At 42.8% G+C, this 24,824-nt stretch overlaps 1 protein-coding gene across 1 annotated transcript in view; it reads left to right on the forward strand.

Moving 5' to 3' along the window:
• Positions 1 to 2,123: 2,123 nt before the first annotated feature.
• Positions 2,124 to 24,824, forward strand: part of LOC126944121 (putative cyclin-Y-like protein 3) — a 30,316-nt gene continuing 7,615 nt past the window's right edge. The window contains exons 1-9 of the mRNA XM_050773400.1: positions 2,124 to 2,265; positions 5,303 to 5,542; positions 6,844 to 6,903; positions 9,264 to 9,295; positions 15,095 to 15,195; positions 18,263 to 18,298; positions 20,391 to 20,442; positions 21,038 to 21,157; positions 24,042 to 24,208. Coding sequence (XP_050629357.1) covers positions 2,124 to 2,265; positions 5,303 to 5,542; positions 6,844 to 6,903; positions 9,264 to 9,295; positions 15,095 to 15,195; positions 18,263 to 18,298; positions 20,391 to 20,442; positions 21,038 to 21,157; positions 24,042 to 24,208 — 950 coding nt within the window. The remainder of the gene's footprint in view (positions 2,266 to 5,302; positions 5,543 to 6,843; positions 6,904 to 9,263; positions 9,296 to 15,094; positions 15,196 to 18,262; positions 18,299 to 20,390; positions 20,443 to 21,037; positions 21,158 to 24,041; positions 24,209 to 24,824) is intronic.

Below are 24,824 nucleotides of genomic sequence, written 5' to 3' on the forward strand. Positions count from 1 at the left end.
TGAATGAGAAATTTCCAGTACTATTGGAATTCAGTGTAAACGGAGAGTCACTATGCTCTAAATGATGGCCTGCAGGCAGGGATGCTGGAGCATAAGGTAGAATTTTGCTGTAACATTGGATGTATTACAATATGTATCTTTTGGTTTATATTTATTATGTAAGCAATTCTAGCAACCTGATTTCTTATCTTCCCTTCTGTTAACTCAGAGATGTCCCCTGGCTACTGTTTTTTTCTTGGTAGTTTTCTGAGCCATTTAATCTTTCAGACAACCAGCTTGTGTCTGAACATGTGTGTGTGTGTGTGTGACACATGCACATGTCACAGGGTGAGCTGTTGTGTGTGCATATGTGTGTGTGTGTAGATGGTTGAGAGGCACCAATGACAGCCTGTCTGGGTGCAAACAGGCCAAGCCCCACTCCTCAAGATGGAGGAGGAGCTGTTGCCCCCTGCGGGGACTCCCCAGTAGGCCACTGGGGGAAGCTCCAGGGCCCAGACAGCAGGTGGCGAGCAGCAGCCGGCCAGAGAAGAACTACAGCGAGAAACTGTGCGGAGCTCCAGCCCCTGGACTTCTTAGCAGCAGAAGAGCCTGGGCACCCCGCCCCTGATGATCTCACTGCACACAGCCTAGGGCTCCACTCGCCAAGGAATCCGGAACCTTCTCCTACCAGCTCGCCTAGCGACCAGGCCAACAGAGTGGTCTCTGAGGAGCCCGCGCAGGAAGGCAAGGCGACGCCCACAGAAAAGGATGCCGAGCCTGTAGAAGCAGAGACTTCAGGGGGACCTGCGCGGGGCGGCGGCCCCAGTGCCCAGCACAGCAGGGGCTGGAGACCGCGCTGAGCACCACCAGATGACGCCCGGTGGGCTCCTGCAGGCAGGTGGCAGGGTGGCTGTGCCGGGAACCTGGAGCGGCTCCTGGCCACACGCAGGCAGGGTCCCCAGAGACAGCTCGTGTAGCGGATCCACAGTCCCGGGGCCATCAGGCACCGCGGTGCCTGCCGCCCTCGCTCAGCCCTGAGCACATCTGACCTGGCCGAGCCAGCTGCCCCCATTGAACCCGCGCCCGGCGCTGCGGCTCTCCGCAGGGGCCCCTGTGGATCCCGCAGGCTCGCGATCCTGGTTCCTGTCCCAGCCTGCGCCTGCTCCAGCGCCCCCGACTCCCCAGCGGCTCCTCCCTACTTCTAGCCTTGGCTGCTTCCAGCGCGGAACCGACCCCCTCCCCTGCCTCCAACCTCGCGGGTCGCGCCTCTTTGCAGCCTCTTTGGCGTCTGCGCCTCAGCGCTGGGGCCAGGGTCCCCTCTTGAGCTCGCCGCCAAGCTTGCCAAGCCCGCCAAGCCCTCTTCTTCCTCAGCCCTCCTGGCAACGTCTTTCTCGCCCGCTGTTCGACATCGCGCCACAGCCAATGCCTGCTGTAGCTGTCTCCTTGGCGAAGCGCTGCAAGGGCCAGCGCCCAACCTGTCGCTGCGGAAGACCCGGGCACAGAAACTGCCCTGGTGCCGGGCAAGCGCTTGTTCTTTAAGTCCCCGGCCTGGGCAACCTGGAGGAGCCCAGGGAATAGCGCTCAGGACCCACAGCTGGACAGCCCGCCCGCCCGCCGCTGGCCACTAGGCGCCCGGGCCTGACCACCGCCCCCACCCACCTCCGCCGGTTGGCAAGGAAGGTCCCCTTTCAGCTCGCAGTTCCTCAGCGGAGAGGAGGACCCTCCACAGACCCGCACCCTGTCTCCAGTGCGGCGCCCACCACTATCACAGATGGAGCTCAAGGTTACTGCCAGGCCATCAGGCCGGGCAGGGCCCACTGCTGTGGGGGGAGTCCAGGACACGGCTGGACTTAAGAGAGGAGTGGGACCGGGCTTCGTGCCGGTGCTGTCCCCTGCCCCGTCGCGCCGCCGGTGCTCTGCAGATCCAGAGGGCACCCACACTGGGGAGAAGCCATTCAGTGGGCCATCTGTGTCAGGCCTGCATCACTAAGGGCAACCTCCAGGTACACTTGGTACATGTGGAATAACGACTCCCACATCCTCCCCCAAGGCGAGCTGCCTCGGTGGAACAATCCAAGGCTCTGCTAGGGGGTGATGGCCTGAAGTTCTCTGAAACATTCCCGAAGGATCTGGCAGCCCAAAGAATGAATGGCGACCCCAATATTTGGAACCAGGATGCTGCTGGCTCCGAGGAGCTTGCAGTAAAGAAGAATGAGATTTTCATCATTCAGGACACAGGCTTTTCCCACATCCCAGGAAGTTTTGGCTGCTGCACCGCCCCTCTGGGTACCCTGGGACGCAAAAAAGCTCAAAATTGTCCTCCTATTGTCAGCCTGGACAAATCACCTGAGCAGCCTGCACAGCAGGCAACCTCCATTTGCCAGGTCACCCAGGAGAACAAGGAGATGGTCTAAACTAGCTGAACACATGGGACTCAGGTCCTTCCACAGTGAATCTGACTGTTCCTGAGAACTCTGCAACCTTTTAAGTTAAAAAAAAAAAAAAGTGATTGGAAAATGGCCTCAGGAACACAAAGAGCCCAGGCAATCCTCACTCTTCCCTAGAGGGTCTCACTGTGTTGGCCAGCCTGGACTCGAACTCCTGGCCTTAAGTGATCCACCACTTTGGCCTTTCAATTGCTGGGATTACAGGCAAGAACCACTCCACACCTGGCCTCTGGAGGGACTCTTGCTTTGTGTGTTTGGGCTGGTCTTCCAGTGTAGTCAGTAAGATGTTCCTGCAGTTTAGTTTGGGATCTTTCTGCACAAATTCAGTGGATCCTGTGATTTTTTTCATGTAATAAATTGTATTACAAACAAATTTGCAATGAATAAGCTAGACAATTAATTCAGTTAGTAACCTAAGGCCTGGAAAATTTCATTACTTTATCCACACATGTTTATAAGGAGATGATTGAAGAAGTAGTCAAAATATGCAGATTCCTAATCATCCCCAAGAAGAAGGGAGCCACTGAAAGGCAACGTGGGAGGGTGTGTGGGGTTGTTCTGAGGTTGTGAAAGCCACTGAAATTCACACACGAGGGGATAGAAAAAGGCAATCCACATATTTTGAGTACCTACATGTGGCGGGTATAACTTGGTCTTTGTTAAGATGATCCACCACCTTTGGAGTCGCACAGAACTGGGTTGAATGCCGGTTCCATCGCTCATTGCTATACGATAGTGAATGTGTTTTTAACTTCTCTGAGCCTCGGTTTTCTCATCTACAAAAGATGGGATTGTTATGAGGCTTACATATGTTACATGTGTATAAATTTAGACACAATGCCTGTAATTTTGTAAGTGTCCAATATATGGAGGGAGGAGTATTCTATTTCCCTCATTTAATTTTTTGAGCAAGTTTATAAAATTTGTGTTATTCATATTTTTTAGATTAACCAAGGATGAGAAAGATTACATAAATTGCCATAGTCACAAAGCAGTCGCTAGTACATTTACTTAGTGATTGCTAATTAAAAGGAGCAATGACCAGGCGCGGTGGCTCACGCCTTTAATCCCAGCACTTTGGGAGGCCAAAGCGGGTGGATCACCTGACTTCAGGAGTTCGAGAGCAGCCTGACAAACATGGAGAAATCCTGTCTGTACTAAAAATACAAAATTAGTCGGGCATGGTGGCGCATGCCTGTAACCCCAGCTACTCAGGAGGCTGAGGCAGGGGAATCATTTGAACCCAGGAGGTGGAGGTTGTGGTGAGCCGAGATGGTGCCACTGCACTCCAACTTGGGCAACAAGAGTGAGACTCTGTCAAAAAAACAAAACAAAACAAAACCAAAAAACAAACAAACAAAAAAAAACACAGTAGCAATGATAATGAATTTTAAAATATTGTATTACGTGGTGGTTTTCTTTTCTTTTCTTTTTTTGTTTGAGATGGTATCTCACTGTTGCCCAGGCTGGAGTGCAGTGGTGCAATCTGGGCTCACTGCAACCTCCGCCTCCTGGGTTCAAGAGATTCTCCTGCCTCAGCTCCCGAGTAGCTGGAACTACAGGCATGTGCCACCACATCCAGCTAATTTTTTGTATTTTTAGTAGGGACAGAGTTCACCGTGTTAGTCAGGATGGTCTCGATATCCCGACCTCATGATCTGGCCTCCTGGGCTTCCCAAAGTGCTGGGATTACAGGCATGAGCCACCGCATCTGGCCTGGTTCTCTTTTATATAAGCGTCTTCATTTGCTGAAACCATAGATTCTAAGTTGCTCTATCAAAGTGATAATTAGAAAAATGTGATGTACTTAGTGCATAAATTTTAGGAAATTTCCCCTATTACTCTTGTTTGATTGAATATGTGTGTTATTTTCCAAAAGTGTAAATTGAATATATATGTGTTGAATCTATATATATATTGAAAATATAAGTGGACATCACAGAGTAGACTAAGTTCATGGCAATGCTTTTTCTGAAAGCACCTGGGTCTCTCTAGTTTCTAAAAACCTCACAGGCCACAGGGGAAAGGGCGTTCTTTGGATGCCAGATAATGCATGAAGCAGATTTGGTTACAGTAATTTTAGCGTAATTCATTGTAAAGTGATGATCTCTAGGAACTCCCTCACAGTGGAGCAACCTGAAAGCTCCCAGCAGCCAGCAATGAATGAAAGGTGGGGGCGGGGCTGCCAGCAGGGCGGGGCCTGGTGAGCCAGGGACCTAGGCTCCCACATCACAATGGGGGCGCGGGCGCGTGGAGGGGACTCTGGGTCTGATTGGTTCCTGGGAACCAGGAGGGAGCTCTGGCGGTTGGCAGGGCAACCTTGTTCAGTTGGTGGGAAGCAGTGGAAGTGGAAGGAGCTCCCTGTGTGCTCTCTTCTCCGCAATCACAGCTATCAGGCTTCTTGCATCTAGACCCATTCTAAATAACCCAAGCAGGTTCCCAAGGGACCCTTGCAGGCAAGTCGGCTCAGGGGAGGCGGCAGAGGCGGGTGCGGGCTGCTAGTGGGGTGCAGCCCCATAGCCAGGGGCTGGCCCTGCCAGCGTGCCGTTGTTGAGAAGCGGTGGAAGTGCTGAGCTCTGCAGACTTGGAAGCAAGGGAAGGCCCAAGCTGCTGGAGAGGAGCGGGGCTACCCCATGGGGAACACGCTGAGCTGTTGCTTGGGCACCAACCCCAGCCCCAGGCAGGGTCTATCGAGGGGGTCTGCGGAGCTGTACTGTGGCTCTGACATCTATGAGGCGGTGGCAAGCAGAGGTGCAGGCCAAGGCAGAGAGGAGCGGAGGCACAGCAGATGGAACATGCTGTTCCCCAATGCCAGCCCCAAGCGGGGCCAGCACAGGGGGTCTGGGGAGTTGTCCTGCAGCGCTGAAATCTATGAGGCATCGTCAAGCAGAGGTGCAGGCCAAGGCAACGGAGCGCCACAGATGTGCTCCCCAATGCCAGCCCCAAGCAAAGCCAGCCCGGGGTGCAGTGGACGGAACCGCCCTGCAGCTGTAACATCACGGAGGCGGAGGTGGCACTAGCACCACACCCCCCTGCTGTGGAGCCTGCCCAGTCTGATTTCGGAGCCCAAGAGGGCCATGACCTGCAGCACATCGGCGACCAGGAGATGCCCAAAGGTAAGGAGGCGACTGATACTGTTTGCCCTCAGGCGCGCCTCTGGCTGCTGCTGACCCAAGGTCCCACTAGAGGCATCCACAGCCTTGGGCTCCTGCCTTCTGCCTCTAGCCAGCTTTCCTAGGCCCAGAGACCAGGCTGGCCTTGCTTCGTGCCTGCCCACCCTCTCCCTCATTCTTTTTCCCTGCAGCATCTAGAGGTTTCTCTCCTCCTCCCTGCCCCAGTGCCCAGTTCTGGCCCCTTTCTCATCCCCCCAGGCTGGCGGAAAACTAAGTTTTCAAAATAGAAAATGTATGCTACAGATTTCATTTCTGTAGAGTAAGTGTCTCACAGCTCTTCTCCAACTTTGGTTGGCCTCTTAATTTAAACGTTAGAATAATTAAGCTTCATGAGAGATATGCCTTTGTAACTGGAAAGTACTGTACTCTCGGAATATTCAAAAAATGTGAAAGAATGAACAAAAATAGTATGTGAATGAATTGTACCTTTATACACAAAGCATGCAAGTACTTGTGAATGTTGTTCCTTGTTTGGTGGTGTAAGGTAAGCCTCTCAGTGGTTTTACACACTAGGTGATAGATGGGTAGTTTTGGATGAGAGTCCAAAACAGACTATATCATTCTTTAGGATTTACAGCACATTTCCATGTATGTCTCATTTCACCCTGTCTCTACGAAAAAAAAAAAAATGGTCAAAAATTAGCCAGATGTGGTAACTTGCACCAATAGTCTCAGCTGCAAGAGGATCTCTTGAGCCCAGGAGTGTGAGGCTTCAGTAAGCTCTGCTGGCTCCATCGCACCATTGCACCACGCCAGCCCGGGCAACAGAGTGAGACCCTGTCTCTTTAAAAAACTATTTTTTGCCCAAAATAGCTCTTTGTTTTAACATATTTGACATATCAAGCCGGTGTCTGACAGTAATTGACCACAGCCTCACTTGCTGCTTGAGACTTTCCCTGAAATGTACTGGTAATAGCAGCATAGAGGAGGGTGGGCATATTTGATAAGAAGAAGGAGGAGGGCATGTGTATGATTCATCTATAAGTTGCATCAGTTTATTTAGGTGCAAATTTTAAAAAAGAAGCCCCAGACACAGCCTGGTTTTATTCCACATATGTGGAGAACTTCTGTGATTTTTGCATTCTCCAGTAGAACTGTGGGACATTGTGGCATTTATTTTCTTTACATTTATTACTAAAAACTTTTCTCAAGACTGTTAAAGTGATTAAAATGCATGTGCAGCTTTAAAAATAATCTTTTCTACTCATCTAATTATTACATTTCTCCTTCTTCTTCCTGTACAGATTTTGGTTCTGACCATCCAGGGGAAAGCACACTCTTCCTGAGAAAATATCAAATGAGTGGTAAGACAATATTGCTTCTTCCTCCAAGCAAAAAACTACAAACTTTCTGTTTTGTGTATTACAGAAAGTATTTAGAGGAACTCAGATAGTAGTTACAATTTTTTAATATTTAATATATTTACTTGTCTTATTTTAATATGTGACATAATTTCCTTTACTTGTCACTGTTCATGGAAACTTGCAGACTTTGTGTTTACACAGTTGGCAACATTTTTATCAATGCAATTAATGGGCCACATGATTTAGTGTAGTAGTTATGGATATATGCCTTTTTCTTCATAGGTCTTTGCCGTTTTTCCCTTGTTCCAAAGAGTACATTTTGATGATGAGTGATAGGATTTAGGCTACAGCTTGGATTTCACTTGAACAAATCGAAAGAATTTGTTGTTCTAGATTGGATCTGTGCTATTGGCCTCCTTTTTGCACAATGCTCTAACCGCACGAGCCTATCACATCCATGTTCATACTACTCAGAACTTTTTCACTCGAATGTAATGGAAATGTAACATGGCCTGTGCTGTTTTCCAGGTTAGCCTTAGTGTGTGAAAGTAGTGTAAAGTTTCCACATCCTGCTTGTTTTAGGAAGAGAATTAGAACTGTAGGATTTTTCTGCACTACTCCTTATATTTGTAACATTCTGCTAAATCTTAGTTTATTTTCAAAAAAGCCATACACCATGTTTTTCAGTTAATTTCAACAGTAGGAATTCAAGAAGTGGGGGTTCTATAATAACATCTGAAGGAATGTCGCACAATAAAAAATGGGTTTCTCCCCTGCATTTTTATAGTTTGTGTGGACTTTGCTTGTCTTGAGCTGGTAATTTCCGGTTAGGATTGTTGTATTTCTCAGTTTCTTCCAGAGCCATGGGCTTCTCACACATGGAGTATATGGAAGTGGAAGAAAACCTACCCCATGTCGCCGTCTCTTCAGCAGTGAGAAATGTGTGTCCGTGAGACCAGTTCAACTTCAAAGGAGGAGGCGTTGTAGGGAACAAAGCGTGGCCCAATTCCCCCTTGTAGCTTTTATTCTTCTGACCTGTGTTAGAACAAAATGATTTTGTGTGCTGAGGATGCCGTGTTCAATTAGGTTGGCACACTCATTTTAACATTTGAGTTTAAGATAGGCTACTTTCCAGTTGTGTAAAGACCCATTTGTTTTTTCAGTAACATATTAATAGATGAGCGATAAGTCATTTGGGATGCTTGCAGGGATTCTAGTGCATCTGGAGATTGGCTCCTGGTCAGAAACTGGTTCTTAGAGCTGTCAGCTATTAGATCCTGGTGATGAAAGTAAACTGTGTGTAAATGTAGAATCAGAAAACACTACTACTTAGGGGTTCAGATGTACAATAGGTACATTTTTTATTAGCTGAATTTCTCATCTGTCCTGTATTTTGGCATTTCTATGAAGGAATACTTGAGACTGGATAATTTACAAAGAAAAGAGGCTTTATTGGCTCACAGTTCTACAGGCTGTACAGAAAGTGTGGTGCTAGCATCTGCTTCTGGCAAGGGCCTCAAGAAGCTAATAATCACTGTGGAAGGTGAAGAAGTCATTTTTCACACGGTGAGAGAAGAAGCAAAAGAGAGTGAGAGGTGCTGCATGCTTTTAAATAAGCAGATCAGGCTGGTGCAGCAGCTCATGCCTGTAACCCCAGTATTTGGGAGGCTGAGGCAGGCAGATCACTTGAGGCTGGAGTCTGAGACCAGCCTGGGCCAACATAGTGAAACCTTGTCTCTACAGAAAATTTAAAAATTAGCCAGGTGTGGTGGTGCATGCCTGCAGCCCTCCTATTCTTGAGGCTAAGGTGAGAGGATTACTTTAGCCCAGGAGGTAAAGGTTGCAGTGAACCATAATCACGCCACTGTACCCCAGCCTGGGCATCAGAGTGAGACCTGTCTCAGAACAACAACAACAACAACAAAAACCCAAGAAGACTATGCATGAATTCAGAGCAGGAACTCACTCATCACCAAGGGGATGACGCTAAGCCATTCATGAAGGATCTGCCCCCATGATCCAAACACTTCCTCACCTCCAACACTGGAGACTACATTTCAACATGAGATTTGCAGGGCACACACGTTGCCCTAATTTGTTTTGCCTTTCCTTGTGTACATGGGGATTCTTTCAGTTTTATGTAATAGAATATCTGTTAGGTCAAAAATAAAACTATGTTTTTAGATTTTACCTTTATGAGATTAATCATGCTACATTATTTAAATTATACATTTTGTTGGTAAGAATTTTTTAAAATGGAATTTTGTTGCATTTTTCTATAGTGATAATCAGATGATTAGCAACTACGTTTATTCTATGGTATTTTCACCAGAATTGATTTGTTATTTTTTCATTCTTAGTGCAAGAAAAGAGGACCTCTCGCCTATATCATGTAAGTAAGCTTTTGAAAAGTGAAGAAATCATTTGTTTGAATTAAAATTCTGTCAAGATTCCTTAAAAATTTAACAGGGAGCCAGTGCTGTTAGCATGATCCTTTTTTGGTGGATTTTCTAAATCTCTTCTATTTTCCTAATCATCAGATTTATACAAGAAAGTCATTGGTTTACTGTGCCCATTTTTAAGGGTATGTGACATTTAAGTTACATAATTTGGTTGTGATATAAAGATCTGCCTTAAATATTTAATCTTTTGGCTGGACACGGTGTCTCACGCCTATAATCCGAGCACTTTGGCAGGCCGAGGCTGGTGGATCACGAGGTCAGGAGTTCAAGACCAGTCTGGCCAAGATGGTGAAACCCCGCCTCTACTAAAAATACAAAATTAGCCAGGTGTGGTGGTGCATGCCTGTAATCCCAGCTACTTGGGAGGCTGAGGCAAAAGGATTGCTTGAACCCAGGATGCGGAGGTTTCAATGAGCTGAGATTGTGCTACTGCACTCCAGCCTGGGTGACAGAGTGAGACTCTGTCTCAAAAAAAAATTAATCTTTTTAAATCAAATCAAATAAAAAATAGCTGAGTCCATTTTCTTTTCTTCAACACTTTCTGCTGACTTCTTGTCATAGCAGGTGAAAGCGTAACTTCCTCACTCCACTGTAACCTTATTTACCTCCCTGTTTCTTTCTCCCACCTCTAACACATTTTTTATTAAATAATTAATTGGTATTTACATGATTATGACTAAGCACATATTATTCACTGCTGAGTCATAGAGTATTCTGACTGTGCCTCATCTTTGTACATGCTTCATTCTTTCTCTTAAATTCAAGCACTTCTGCACTTCCCCCAGATAACCCCCTTTTTCCTAGCCCGTGATAGCTCATAAAGCCAAATGCGACCATTAGACCCAACTGGCTTCCTTGTTTTCACATCCTTCATTATTTTGTGCGTGGAATTCATTTTCCGACTATGTTCCTTTTCCTTTTTTAAAAAAGTTCTTCTTTCCCCAAGTGTTGTAACATTTGTTACATGCCTATCAAAAAATAATATTTTACCTACTAAAACATATGTTCCATGTTTTTTCTTGAAGTGACTTTCCTTGGCCTTTGGTTATCCTCCTCCAGGATAGTCTATGTTTCCCTAGGCTGTCCTGGGCCTGTTTGCCTGGGAGCCCTCTTCAAACTCTTCTGCCACTCTTGTTGGATCACTGAGTCCTAGACTGTGCCTTGCCCTCTGTCTTGTGTTACTCCCCAGTGATGCTGGAGCACAGTTTCCGAGGAAAGGCTCATGGACACACATGTATAGAGATCTAGCCTCTCTCAAAACCCCTCCTTTGTTATAAAGTATAAAATTCTAGAGTGAAAACTAAATTTCATAGCTCAGAAGAAATTTTCTATTGTGTTTTCATTATACTGTTCTTGAAAATGTTACCATTGTGTGGTACATCATACGTAACCAAGTTTTACATTTCTCAAGCTTTTTTGGACCTTCTCTATCTCTGGGATTCTGAAATTGTATAATAAAGCCTGGAGGGGACATTTTATTGTGGCCACTAAGTGTGCAGACTATCTCTTTTAGAGAATTTTCCTATTTTCTCTGTTTTATTATTATTATTATTTTAGTATTCTTATGATTCAGATGTTGGGCCTCCTAGTCCAGTATTTCTGTATTGATCTTTAATTTCTTCCCCTCCTATTTTCCAATTTGTCTTTTGTTCTGCTTCTTAGAGATTCTTTGACTTTCTTCACTAACTGTTCTATTGATTTTTTTTAACTCCTTAAGGACATTTTAAGATTTTTTTAAATAGTTTTGCTCCTGAATTTTTACTGGTCCCGGGAATTCCTTTCTCCTATTGTTTTGATCTCTCATTGGAGGCTTCTCTCAAATGTGTGGTGGTCTTTGGCTTTCTCTAATTGGAAGCAGGACCTTTGTTCCCCGAGGGGTCTCACTGTGGGGATTTGGAAGTCGAGCCAGCTTTTCATTTGGGGGACATCAGTGTATTATGTGAGGGTATGATGTTTCAGTTTTCTTCCAAAAAGGGTCTCCCAATTTTCTGCCTTGGCAGTGCAAGCCTGGCTGCTGGCTTTCCAGAAGCAGGTTTGGGAAGGAAGGTGCAGTTTCACTTTGTGTGTGCAATTTGTTCCTATTTCCCAGGTTTTAGTCCTGGGAATAAAAGCTCTGAGCCCAGATATCCTCAGGTATAATATATCCAGATAATACACATCCAAATTCCTTATGAGAGGAGAGGTGGACTTATGGCTCTAAGCACAGATTTACAGTTGACCTTGCTGGCTTCTGTTGTATGTTTCACCCTACCTTCCCAGGTACCATGTGCCTCTGAGTTTGGAGCCTGGGTTGTGTTCTTTAAAACAAACAATATTGCTTGTTCTTATCCAAAGCTTGTATGTGAGTTCAAGAATCTCATTAATAGATTAAGGGCCAGACCTCCAGTGATCTAGAAGGATGTGTTGGTTGCATTTCCTTTTTTGCTGATTTCAGAAAAGTCTTGGTTATGCTTGTTGTGACTCATCCACAATCTCTTTCTTGTCATCAACCAGCGGCAACCTCAGTTCAAGTCACTCCCTGTCAGCTCCAAAGTTGTGCTTCCATGTCAGTTGCCACTCCTCTGTCTGCTTTTCACATTGCAGCATTGACTCAGAGTCATCTGCCGTCAATCCTGTCTCCTGGTCCTGTGTATAATGTTTATTTTATGACGAATGCTAATGAGATTTCAGAAAGAAGAGAAAATAAATTTCTCGTCAATACATCATATTTAATCCAAATTTAGAACCTATATGTAAGTGTAAATCTAAGTTTAAATTTGACACAATTATTACATTAATTCAGACAATTTCTATTTTTACCTACAATAAGCATATTACACTTTTCCACTCAGGCCTTATGTAAGAATTCTATCCAAACTCCATACATGCCATGTGGTCCCATTGCTGTGCAACATAAATGGAGCTGTTTTGTTAGTGCACAAAGTGTTAGAAATTTTTAAGTTAGCTAAAAGTCATTAATTATTTAAAAAATATCTGAAATATGTCTTGTAAAAAAGTGGGGAGAAAAAAGTGATCCTGAGAGTCACCATGTCGGTGGCTCATACCTGTAATCCCAGCACTTTGGGGGATCACTTGAGGCCAGGAGTTTGAGAGCAGCCTGGCCAATATGGTGAAACCCCATCTGTACTAAAAATACAAAAATTAGCCTGGCATGGTGGCACATGCCTATAATTCCAGCTACATGGGAGGCCGAGGAGGAGAATTGCTTGAACATGTGAGGCAGAGGTTGCAGTGAGCTGAGATCAGGCCACTGCACTCCAGCCTAGGAAACAGAGCAAGACTTCCTCTCAAAAAAATCCACAATCCAATATGCATTCATTATAAGAAATGTTAAATAGAAGAAAATGAGGACAGATATCACCTAAAGCTATACCAATTAGTTTGTGTTTTGATGTATTATTTTGCTGTTCTTTTTATTCTCATAAATGGATTTTTTCTCAGAATCGAGTTTTGTTATCATGTAATATTATGCTGTATTACCCCTAATAGTAGTGACCTTAAGGGATACCTTCTTTCACTTTGAATAGAAGTATCTGAATGAGTCAATTTTCATTTTTCATGCTATATTTGTTTTTTGAGACAGTCAAAGTATATTCATTGACCCACATACACTGTTAATGTAAAGTATATACATTAATAGAGTAGCTTAAGAGACACAAGAGTTTAGCTAGAGTTAAAACATTTCTACCTTGAAGAAGAATTTGGTCCTTCAAATAGTAATATTGTTCAAAAACATCTGGAATTTTTGTTAAGAAATAAGTGAATTTACAGTAAGAAGCATCTGAAACAAGCAAAATGGTGTTAGACTGTATGGATATTTCTGATTATTGGCTACAGGCAGTTTTCAAATGCTGTGTACTCTTATAAACAACCACTAGATCTTCTCCCTACCCTGTCTTTCACGTACCTGTGGGAGACCCTGACGGAAGAGGGTGATAACATGATGCAGACAAGCATATCCCACCAGGAGGGAAGAAGGCTCATCTGAGTTTTTTTTTTTTTTTAAGTTAAAATAATAGGTATTTTGTGGTTTTAAATAATGCTGTTGATCTTTTCAACTATTTGGTGCCAGGGATTTGGTTACTGGCATTATTATTAAGAAGATTTTATTTTTTAATTTTTTTACTTTTTAGACGGAGTCTTGCTCTGTTGCCCAGGCTGGAGTGCAGTGGCATGATCTAGGGTCACTGCTACCCTGCCTCCCGGGTTCAAGCAATTCTCTGCCTCAACCTCCTGCGTAGCTGGGATTGCAGGCACGCCAACCACCATGCCTGGCTAATTTTTGTATCTTTAGTAGAGACGGGGTTTCACATCTTGGCCAGGCTAGTTTTGAACTCCTGACTTCGTGGTCCACAAGCCTCAGTCTCCCAAAGTCCTGGGATTACAGGAGTGAGCCACCATGCCTGGCCAAGAAATGCATTTTCCTAACATAGATGAGGCAGTTTCCATATTGACTATTGCACTCTTGACAAATGAATAGATACTTTTAAAGTGTTTTAGAGATAGTTTATTTTCTAGAAGGCTCAAAAGATTCATTGTCATCTCTCTGATAGCACTGCAGATAAATTTTCATTGATTTGTAACTGTAGGAAGATTTACCTTCCAAATTGTAACTGATTTAAATAATTTGCCAAGCACTTATTGAACGCCTTAATTTCTCCCACATTCTGTGCTCAGCAGCTGCAGGTAGGAGAGGAAGGGCTCTCCCTCCCCTGGAGAGGCTTACTTTCTCACCAGGAGGATGCTCTGCAGACAATTGCTATCAAGTAACACACGGTGCATTAGACCAACGAGTACACAAAATGGGAAATATTTTGTGGTGTGGCTGCTGGCAGAGGGATCCCAGAAGGCAGAGGAGGTGAAACCTGCTGGGACAAGGGGGAAAGAAATTGGCATTCTGGGCAGAGAGCAGCATGAGTGAGGCAGGACAGTGCCATGATGTGTGTCAAATAACTTACAGACTAAAATCAATCAACTTTTGAAATGAATGCAAAGTATTCTCTGGAAGTTCTCATTTGAGTAATATAACAGCAGTCTTATGTAAACATGAAGTGAAAGTTAAATTCCCAAAGCTGTTTCCATCATCTGATTTTTAGATGTGAGAGCATCTTAAAGCAGTACTTTTTCTATCTTCCGCCAAGGAAACAGGCCCAGAGAAATCTATGGCCACTGACTTGTTTGGTCACTAGCCGCCCTGGGACACAGAGTCTCTGACTCTAAAACGCTGGTTCCATCACACTGTCTCTTGAATGAGTGACTTAGGATTAGTAATTTAGTGAATGTAGTATGAGGTCTTTATTTACTGCAATAAAAATGCCCCGTGCCAGTATTATTTAATGTACAACATTTCATTGTAGTTAATGAATAAAAGAAATAGAAAATAGCTGCTTTTTAACTGCATAATAAAAAAAAAAAAGCAGGAAATCTTATTTTAAACTTTTTCCCATTATTTGTAAGGGAATTCATAATAGAGGCTTTCCAGGTTTGATGATTGGTATCATAACAAGGGCAGAATTTCATAACCCAGTCCTCAAACATCATCTGCAGAAGTTACGCACCTCCAGTGAGTTTCCCATAGAGCTGCTCATGATACCACACTCAGGCAGGTCACGGGGTATAAGAAATACCTTAATGCTTTATTGTTTGACATTTTTACTAAGGTAGAAAGCCCACACTGTTGTAAGTTCAGCCTGCTGCAAACATTTTCCTCTATCTTCCTTCTCCTTCAGATACCTCCATGGCATCTTGATAGAAAATACAGCTCATGTTCCACCATATTGCTAGATAACAGCACAGTCAGCAAACCTGATCTTAGACACACACTGGAAAGGTGAGTACAATGAGGTTTTCGAGGGCTGAGTGACAAACCCCATATGCTAAAAGCATCCCGGCCATCCTCTATCATTTCAGCCATTTGGTTGCCCTTTTCAGCAAGCAGTTTAAGAAACTGATTTCAATGATATATGGATTTCCAGGACCTAAATATGAATTTTCTGTTTCTCTTTTAATCTTAGAAACTGTGATTAGAATAATCTTAGAAATAATAAATAATAATCTTCTAAATAATAATAATAATCTTCTAAATAATAATCTTAGAAACTATGGTAGAAGAGAAAGCCAGTTACCAAATAAACAACCCCAGAAAAACCATAGCTATTCATTTGATGCATTTATGTTATGACAGTGTTGAACGCAATGGGAAGGAGAGGTGCCTTTTATTGGATGTTTCTGGGAAAAATTATTAGTTCTTTATGGGCTACAGGCCTAAGACCATGGGTGCTACTTTGGAAACTACTCTTGGAAGAAGGAACAGCTTGTCCTCCAGTGGTGCACAGTGTATCTGCATTTAACTGTTCCCATCATGCATGAGCACTTCATAGGCCACAATCAGACATGTCTTTTCAAAGCACCCTCGAAGGATGGGTTCGAGTTTATTTAAAAAGCCACAACAAAGCCCAGTTCCATTGGATGTGTCCAGGGAACATTATTAACGTCTCCTTAGATTATGAGTGTTGATTTTTGGGAAAACAGTTTGAGAGGTACTCCCTCAGAATATTAATGTCCTTATCCCTAGTAACTTTCCAGTCTATAACCATGACTAGTGTACAAGCTTAATTTTGTTTCCATTTTACTTGCTTTTTACGCTAATTTGTCAGCAACTTCTACTTTAATTATAAATGGTAAATTTACGCTCATAATAATATCACTTCCCTCTCTCATATATAACAACTATTGAGATCAAATTGTGTTTCAGCAGGAACTGGACTCCACCAATGTTTAAAGCCCTGAGCTTTGGCCTCTATGGAGTCATCACTTAATGTTTGTATTCAGCCTTAAGTAAAAACCCACTCTGTTTTGGCTAGAGTCCCTGGTTTCTTCTGATTTCAAAAGATTCTGATGTTTCAGTATGCCATTCAAAAGGAGTTTTAAGCTTCACCTTGCTCAAACAAGTAGAGGTTCTGCTTTTTCTTCCAGCACACCCTAATTCCTGCAAGTGTTTTTAAAATAGAATTTTCTTTTCTTTTTTAGAGACAGGGTTTTGCTGTGTTGACCAGGCTGGTTTCAAACTCCTGGGCTCAAGCAATCCACCCAACTCAGCCTCCCAAAGTCCTATGATTACAGGCATGAGCTACCACGCCTGACCTAGAAGTCTATTTTTGAAGTACAGTTAGTTTTAATTTGCTCTCAAATTTTAGAAGGGATCATTTGGTATATTTACTTTTGATGAAATAATGGTTTACTGAGCAAATTAATATAGTAAATTGGCTTTTTGGAAAGATTTTGAAAAATGTTTTTCATGGTTACTAGTCCATTGTTCTCAAAGGGATGATTGGGCCATATTAGAATCATGTATAGCTGTTTCTTTAAAATATATGTCTGCAAACACATGCGTCTTCCCAGTTCCACATTCCTCCATCTCTGGGCACTCCCAAGCCTTTTAGAAAAATGCTTAAGTATCTGAGGCATCATTATATGAATAAAAGCATCCCAGATGATTCTGACCTTAACCCTAACTCAGTCATTCCCAAACTTTGTTGCACATTGGAATCACCTGGGGAACTTTACCAACAACCCTGATGCCCGAATCATGTCCAATGCCAACTAAATCACAATATCTCCAGCTGGTGGTGAGGCTGTTTTTAAAGCTCCTTGGGTGATCCAGTGGCAGCAAACATGGGGGCCACTACTTCCTTTGCATGGAGGAGTGATGGTTCTAACATATAAATTACACGTTTTCCCTGTCATTTGCTCTTCTTTCTACCCATAGAGCCTTTCTTCTGTGTGAGTCATTTCTATGTATGTGTGCATATGCTTAAATTGAAACCATACCATAGGATTTTGTGAACACCTGCAGTTCACAAAAGCACTATGTGGGGACCTTGGGCAAATTAGTTTGAAGTCTTGGTTCTCTTATTTGCAAAATGGGTGGTTCATGGAGTGTCATGTAAGGTTCAGTGGTCTTTTCAGCATGTAACTTCCAATTCTGTGATTTTAAAATCAATTTGGAGAGGAAACTGTTTGAGGCACTATAGAAATATCCATCTTAGATGCTAATAATGTTGTAAGGCCTACTTTTTACAACTCAAATTTGCCTTCTCAAATTATTCTGAGCCTCATTTTAAATGCTGAGGGCAAATGGAAGCACAGAACTTATCCAGGAGAAGCCCCTGTTTGCTGACACACAACATTGAGGATGACTTAGGACCACAGTAACATACATCTGAAGAGTTGTATTTGTTCACTAATATTTTGTTTAAACTAATGTGGAAATATTTGTCATGAATATTGTACGATGCGGTGTTACACTGTGTGTTTAGTGCCACTTATTTCAGGATAGTTACAAGTGTCATTGATTTTTGTGTGCATTATGTTTACTAATAAATTTCCTGCTAATAATTATGTATAGGTGATTTTAAATTACTTTAATTGGTATAAAGCACACTGATGATGTGCTTTTAGGGAAATAATGACAAATGGGTGAGTAGGTGGTGGTGAACTAAATCAGTTGAAATGTAGGGCCTAGCCACTTAAAAAGCAAAACATTACTGTATGGCCTAAATATAAGCATATGTACACATGGATGTAAGTGACTTGCACAAGATTACAGGTTCTATGGGTAGAAGAGCAAATGACAGGGAAAATATGTAATTATGTATACACACTAACCATCAGCAGAAACGTCTTCTAACAGCACATTGCCTAGCAGTTTGGTTATCCTATTTTCGCTATAAATCCAGGGAGCTAAAACAAAAGAAACGGGCTCATATAGTACTGCTTTGAATGAGAGGATTTCAGGGCCACTGAGAAGATTCCTTCCTCCACGTTTTAAAAACATATCTTCAGGCCAAACAAGTGATAAAGTCAGTAGTTAAAAATATTTTTTTTTCCCTCCACAGTGTGACTTTGGCAATATATTACAACATAAAGCACAGGTGAGCTCTTTGAAAACCTGCCTTGTTACTCCAGCTCATCACTTTGTATAATATGACACACACTGTTAGGTGTTAACTGTAGACATAAGCTGTAGAGTGCATATTTCACAGTGTGAAAGTGAGTCATCTGTGGGCTGGTCTGTAAGACGCTGTTCACTCTGAAATTTTCGAGGGTCCCACAGTGTATTTGCTTATGTCCTGTTTGCAATTTATTGTAAAGAAGCAATAAAAAGATGACCTAGCCTCATGCAAATATATAGTACAAAAAAGGTGTATTTTTAAAGCTTTCAGGTAATTGTGGGTATTTTTAACCACACCAAAGCTCCACAAGTGCTGATTTATTAAAATAGTTATAGATGGGGTTGTACATATCAATGAATTCATTCCACTAATACTCACTGATCTTTCTTGTACACTGAATGGATCTTTCCCCTTACTGGCTTTTATATTATCCATTGGCTATTTGGAAAATATTAATTCATGTTTATGTATAGTGTAAAAACTCACTTTCATTAGCATCACCACGATTATAAAAACGTCTTCACAGATTGAGATGCTGCCAAGCTCACAGTAGTAGGTATTGAGTCTTCCAAGTCCTGATTTTTAGCTTGAAAGCATTAGATTTATTATGGACAACAAATACTTGTTATTTTCTTGAAATGACAGACTCACTTGGCTTCTTTTTGAGAATGACAGTCAGTCATACTTTCAATAGAAATTGTGCTCTGTGAAAAACTGGCTTGTTCAGCTCGCAGTTAAATCACAAGTGCTTTTCTTTAACATAACCCATACTTCAGTATGCAGAAGTGCTTTATGTGAACGTTCTACTTAGAGTACTAAAAAGAGAGGTCAAGATTTAATAGCTCCATTAATTTTTACTGTTTCATCAAGGACATTCTTAAGCGAAGCTGGCTACTTTAATAAAAACTGCAAGGGGCGGTGAAGAGCGGAATGAATACTAGTATAATTCAGTACCACGCCCTTATTCATACTGAGAAACCAGCAGTTTTACCCACTTTTGCTTTTACGCAATTATTACAAGTGTTGAACAGTGAGAAAGCAAGCGATGTCTTACTACTTTCAGAAAGTAATAAATTATTTTTATATTTTATTTTCAAGCAGCTTCTCAGGTTTAATTAGTATTCTTATAAGAACATTTTGGGCCACAGGTGGTGGTTGGCACCTGTAACACCAGCACTTTGGGAGGCCAAGGTGGGAGAATTACTTGGGACCAGGAGTTTGAGACTAGCCTGGGTAATGTGACAAGACCCCATCTATATCAAAAAAGAATGAAAAATTAGCTGAGCATGGTGGTGTGCACATTTCATTCCAGCTACTTGGGAGGCTGAGGCAGGAGGATCGCTTGAGCCCAGGGAGTCAAGCCTGCAGTGAGCCATATTTGTACCACTGTGCTCCATCCTGGGTGAAAGAGCAAAACCCTGTCTCAAAAAAAAAAAAAAAAAAAAAAAAAAAAGTTTTGACATCATGGGCCTCCTAGGGAATCTCAGGGTCCACAAACCACATTTGGAGAACCACTGGTTTCCTAAGTGAGCACACAATGTGTTAGATTTTTAAAGTTCATTAAAGACTGGCCTCTTTTAAAATAAAAAGGCAATTAAGTTTGTAACTCAAACTACTTAAACAAATATGATAAAAGTATAATAAAGAAATAGTTGGGAAATCTGAATCTCATTCACATTTAATAAAAGCTCTAAAAACTTTATTGCCAACCACTACTGCTTTATAAAATGTTCTTGTGTTCCAGCATGAGGGTAGAGGGGTGAAAACAGATGTAGTTTATTACCATTGCCTGTTAGCGGCGGTAAATATTTAAAGGCAAATCTGGATCATCAATGTAGAAAAGATTTCACAGTTCAGGACATTATGTGCTGAAGAAAAAGAGGTCAAGAAACCCTCTGAAGGCCAGGATCCGGAGAGAAAAATTTGCAAAAACTGTTTTGGTGAACAAATTTCACCAAAGCAAACAAGATGTATCTCCCTCCACCCTCCATGCCCTACTCCCAGCAGATACTTTACTAAGATGTTGACAATTCCCAAATTAATTTCTTAAATGCACATTCTTATTTTATAGATACGCAAATAGATCTCTGGCTATTTTTGACGAACCAATACATCCACTTTCAGTAAGTGACACTTTCTTTGAGATTCTATTTTTGTCTCATAGAGTTGTGTTTAGTTCATGCTGAAGTCAAAATCACCCACCTTTAAGTCTCACCTCTGTTGTGTCTAATCATCTTATATAAGGAGTGTTGTCAAGTGGGCATGCTGGAGTAAGAGCTGACTTGCAGCTTTGTTTAATTAGTGCACTAAGGGGAGTAAATATACCATCCAGATAACAAAATGTGTCATTTTAAAAGATAATTTTCTATAGCAGCAAACCATATAAATATTTGTAAATAGTCCTGACAAATGTGCACAATCTCTGTGAATAGAATTAGAAAACAATTTAAATTTAAATCAGTTTAAATGCTATAAAAAATTTTAAAACTTCCTTCTTCAGACATATGATAGCCACAGGACCACCTTAGCATCTCTGTTTACAGGAAACCAAAAATATTTTAAGATCCCACTCTTTATATTTTTGAAAACTAAAAGACATTTTATCCCATCAAAATTATTTTAAGGGACATGTTGGCACAAATGGGAGCAATGCCATCTTAAGAGCACTTAAAAAGTTTTCTTGAGTGGATATTTATATTGTCTTTTTTGTTCTTTCAGCAAGGAAATTCTTCAGGGAAATCCTTCGAGGATGATCCCAAATGCAACTGTATTTTCAGATATTTCTGTACTCTTTTTCAAGTCACAAAACTAACAGCTCCATGTGCAATCGTAGCTTTGGTAAGATATTTCTTATCTATAAAGCATCTTTAACAACTGGTCTCGCCGGGCGCGGTGGCTCAAGCCTGTAATCCCAGCACTCTGGGAGGCCGAGACGGGCGGATCACGAGGTCAGGAGATCAAGACCATCCTGGCTAATACGGTGAAACCCCATCTCTACTAAAAAAATACAAAAAAAAAAAAAAAAAAAACTAGCCGGGCGAGGTGGCGGGTGCCTGTAGTCCCAGCTACTTGGGAGGCTGAGGCAGGAGAATGGTGTAAACCCGGGAGATGGAGCTTGCAGTGAGCTGAGATCTGGCCACTGCACTCCAACCCGGGTGACAGAGCGAGACTCCATCTCAAAAAAAAAAAAAAAAAAAAAAAAAAAAAAAACTGGTCTCCTACTCAGGGTATGGCCATGTTTCTAACCAAAAGTAGATTCCTGAAATTATCATCAGATCTTTTGAGAGAAACCTGTACAAGCAAAGTAAATACACATATTTGAATTTAATCATCATTGTGGTTTAAAATGATGCCATTTTTTTTCTTATCACAGAATAATTGCTATTAAAGGCAGCAGGAGAGATTTCTGGTTTCTCCTTCAACAGATTCCAATATAGCAAAACAATAAAGCAGGATAAAGAGAGAGGGATGGGAGGGGCTCACTAATTGAGAATGATGAGGAAGAGCCTCTCTAGAGAGGTCACATTTGAACAGTGACATGACTATAAAGCGAGGATGATAAGGAATTCTGGCATGACAGGCAGTGGAACGAGAGCGAAGACTGAGATAGGAACATGTTTCATGTGTGTTCAAGGAACAAACAGCAGGGGGCCCGTGAGGTGGGAGGAATGAAGGAAAGAATGGAAGAGGTGAGGCCGCACAGGCAGTGCCATGGCTCACAGAGCCCTTTGGCTTGCAGGCCATGGGAAGAAGTTCAGGTTTTATTCCAGTTTGATGAGGGGACTCATGGTAGATCTTAAGCAGTGGAGTGCAGTGTTCTTAATTTAAGAGGTTATGGCGATGGCTTGGGGAGAGTAGACCATAGTTAGGAGGAAGGTTGGGGCAGAGAAGAGGACCAAGAAGCAACTAGAATGATACAGGTGAGCCGTGACCCATGGCGGCTCAGAATCTGAAGCAGGCAGCCTACCAGTGAAGGTGGGCACAGAGTGTTTGCACACAGATTGGAGCAGGGTAACTCACATGTAAGTATTAGTCCCCAGGAGCTAGGCCAATAACAATTCCTTGGACAAGATGAGGGCCAACTTGGGGAGTGGAGCCTTGGGGTGAAGGGCTCTGGTTTGTAGGTGTCAAGACTCTGAGGACCTTGGCAAGAGGAGTCTCAGGAGAGTGATGGGGGTGGGTGAGGTGGGTTAAGGAGAGATGGGAGGTGAGGAGCTGGCAACAGGCCTGATGCTGTGAGCAAATGAGAGGATGCCTCTGGGGAGCTGCGGGGAGCAGGATGGGAACAGGAAACACATTTGTATTGGGGGAAATCTCTGGCAGAGAGGGAGAAAGTCTTCAAGAAGAGGTGATTTGGGGAACAGTGTTCTGCAATAGTGGGATGGGATCCACCGTGCTGATAGAAGAGCTGGTGTTAAAAAAAAAAATTCCTCACTGACCCAGGAGGACAAGTGGTATCGGTGATCAGCAGGTCCAGCTTACCAGTAAAGGTGACAGGAAGTTGAGGGCTCGCCAATGCTGTTTAAGTGCTCTCTAATGAGTGCTGTGGAGTTGAACCCTGGGAGGGAGGGTCATTCCCAGGATACTCGATAGTGCAGAGTTAGGAGGAAAGGGAGCAGAATCTCTCATAAGAACGTATCATGTTCAAGATCCATTTGATTTTGAAAACACAGTTGAGTTCGGAGAACTTTGCCAGATCTGAGCCGTCAATCTGATAACCTTCAGACAAGAAATGAAGTCTCTTAAAATGAACTGTTTTCCTTTGGTCTTGATACAAAGACGTCAAGTAGCATGGAGACATACTGTTCTGCAGAGCACCCTCTGGGATAGGAACGCCTCCCAGCTCACCTCTGTCACCTTCACTCAGCTGGTCCCTCACCCAGTTCTTTATAGGATAGAGATTGGATAGATAGAAAATACTTCCTGAGATTGTCTCACAAACTGCTTTTTAGGTTTAGAGGAACTCCAGGGATACAGAGGCCGACAACTGTCTCTGCCTTCAAGCTAACCAAATTGACTGAATGCAGATACTGTGGGACAAGCAATGAGTTTTCATGAAGTGATTATGGAGACATGGAAAATAGGGGCTGTGAGCAGGACCCTCCTTTCATATACATGCGTTCCTTATGAAACACTGGATACCAGATTATTTCTCAGCCACAGAGACCTGCACTTGTCATGCTATCTGCACGGCAGGCATTGGGAAATGCTCTTGACCACAGTTCCTCAGCTGGTGTCCCAAGAGTGGGTTAGTTATTGTGAAAAGGAGAAGACAGCAGTGTCCTCAGTATCACTTGGGTGTTACATATTCAAGCATGGCACACCTGTAAAATTCCTATCTACCTGCCGACCAGGTGTGACATAGCACACGGACGGCGCTGGAGTGTTTCCTGAACAACCTTAATCTGCACTGGGCCTGAGTTTGTGCTGCCTTTCATGAGTGTGAAGGTGCTGATGGTGCCTCTCTTCATGCCCAAGAATGTGCAGTCATCCCTGTCACCCAAAATTGGGCTGGAAATGTCTATGGACAGATAGGCTGCAGAGGTATCTGACTATGACTGTGATTTGGCCTCTTGCTTTGTCTGAGCAAAGTCTCTGCGGAACATAAGAATAAAAGGCACTTACTTTCTGGTCAAAACCAGAAGAAATCTTTCATTCTTAAATGTTCTTATCACCACACTTACACTGAACTGAAATCAAAGACCAGCGCTCTATTTTGCAGGTGTACATTGAACGACTTTTAACTAGTGCTAACATCGATCTTTGTCCTACTAATTGGAAAAAGATTGTTCTCGGAGCCATGCGTCTTGCCTCCAAGGTTTGGAGAAACCGTGGTCTGTGGAGTGAGGATGACAGCCAGAATCCCCAGGACGTTGCAGTTGAGAACATGTGAGTTTGTCAGATTTTGGCGATCTTTGTAACCAGTTTCCATGCCTCGTTGCTCTCCAAGTTAAGACTGTAAGAAATATCTTTATAGGTTTCATTGTGCAGGTAAAGGAAATAGGTATAAGACCGCAGACTTCTCTCTATCCAGCGTTAGTGTAACAGTTTGTATTTTCCAGCATTAATGGGTAGGTCTTGATGTGTTATTGTTGCAATAACCTGCTTGATGAACTGAAAAGTATTTTTCTGGTTATTTTCTGGCAAACCTCTTACAAGTGTACTATCAGAATGAAAAGGTACAATAAATATCTTTATAGCTTTTGAGAAGCTACGTGCCAGTTTCAGTCCCCTTTTAAGGGGTAAACATCTGGCCTTTGAAATAATTGGCCACTGTTAAGATCATAAGGCCTCTGGACTATGGGGAAGTTATGGCTTCAACTTCAGTCACCCATTGTGTATTTGCTTTTGCTGGCCCTTTCTTCTCCCTTTTATCTGAAGATCTGTTTTTATAGGAACCTTGAGAAATGAAGTTAAATAGCCACAGATTCCTGTGCTCTGGTCCCTCCCCATTGAGAGTGTTGCATGTATTTGGAAATTGGTCTGATGAGTTAGAAGCTCCAGC

This window comes from Macaca thibetana, chromosome 20 (assembly GCF_024542745.1).
Source record: "Macaca thibetana thibetana isolate TM-01 chromosome 20, ASM2454274v1, whole genome shotgun sequence".
In the NCBI taxonomy this organism is placed as follows: domain Eukaryota; kingdom Metazoa; phylum Chordata; class Mammalia; order Primates; family Cercopithecidae; genus Macaca; species Macaca thibetana.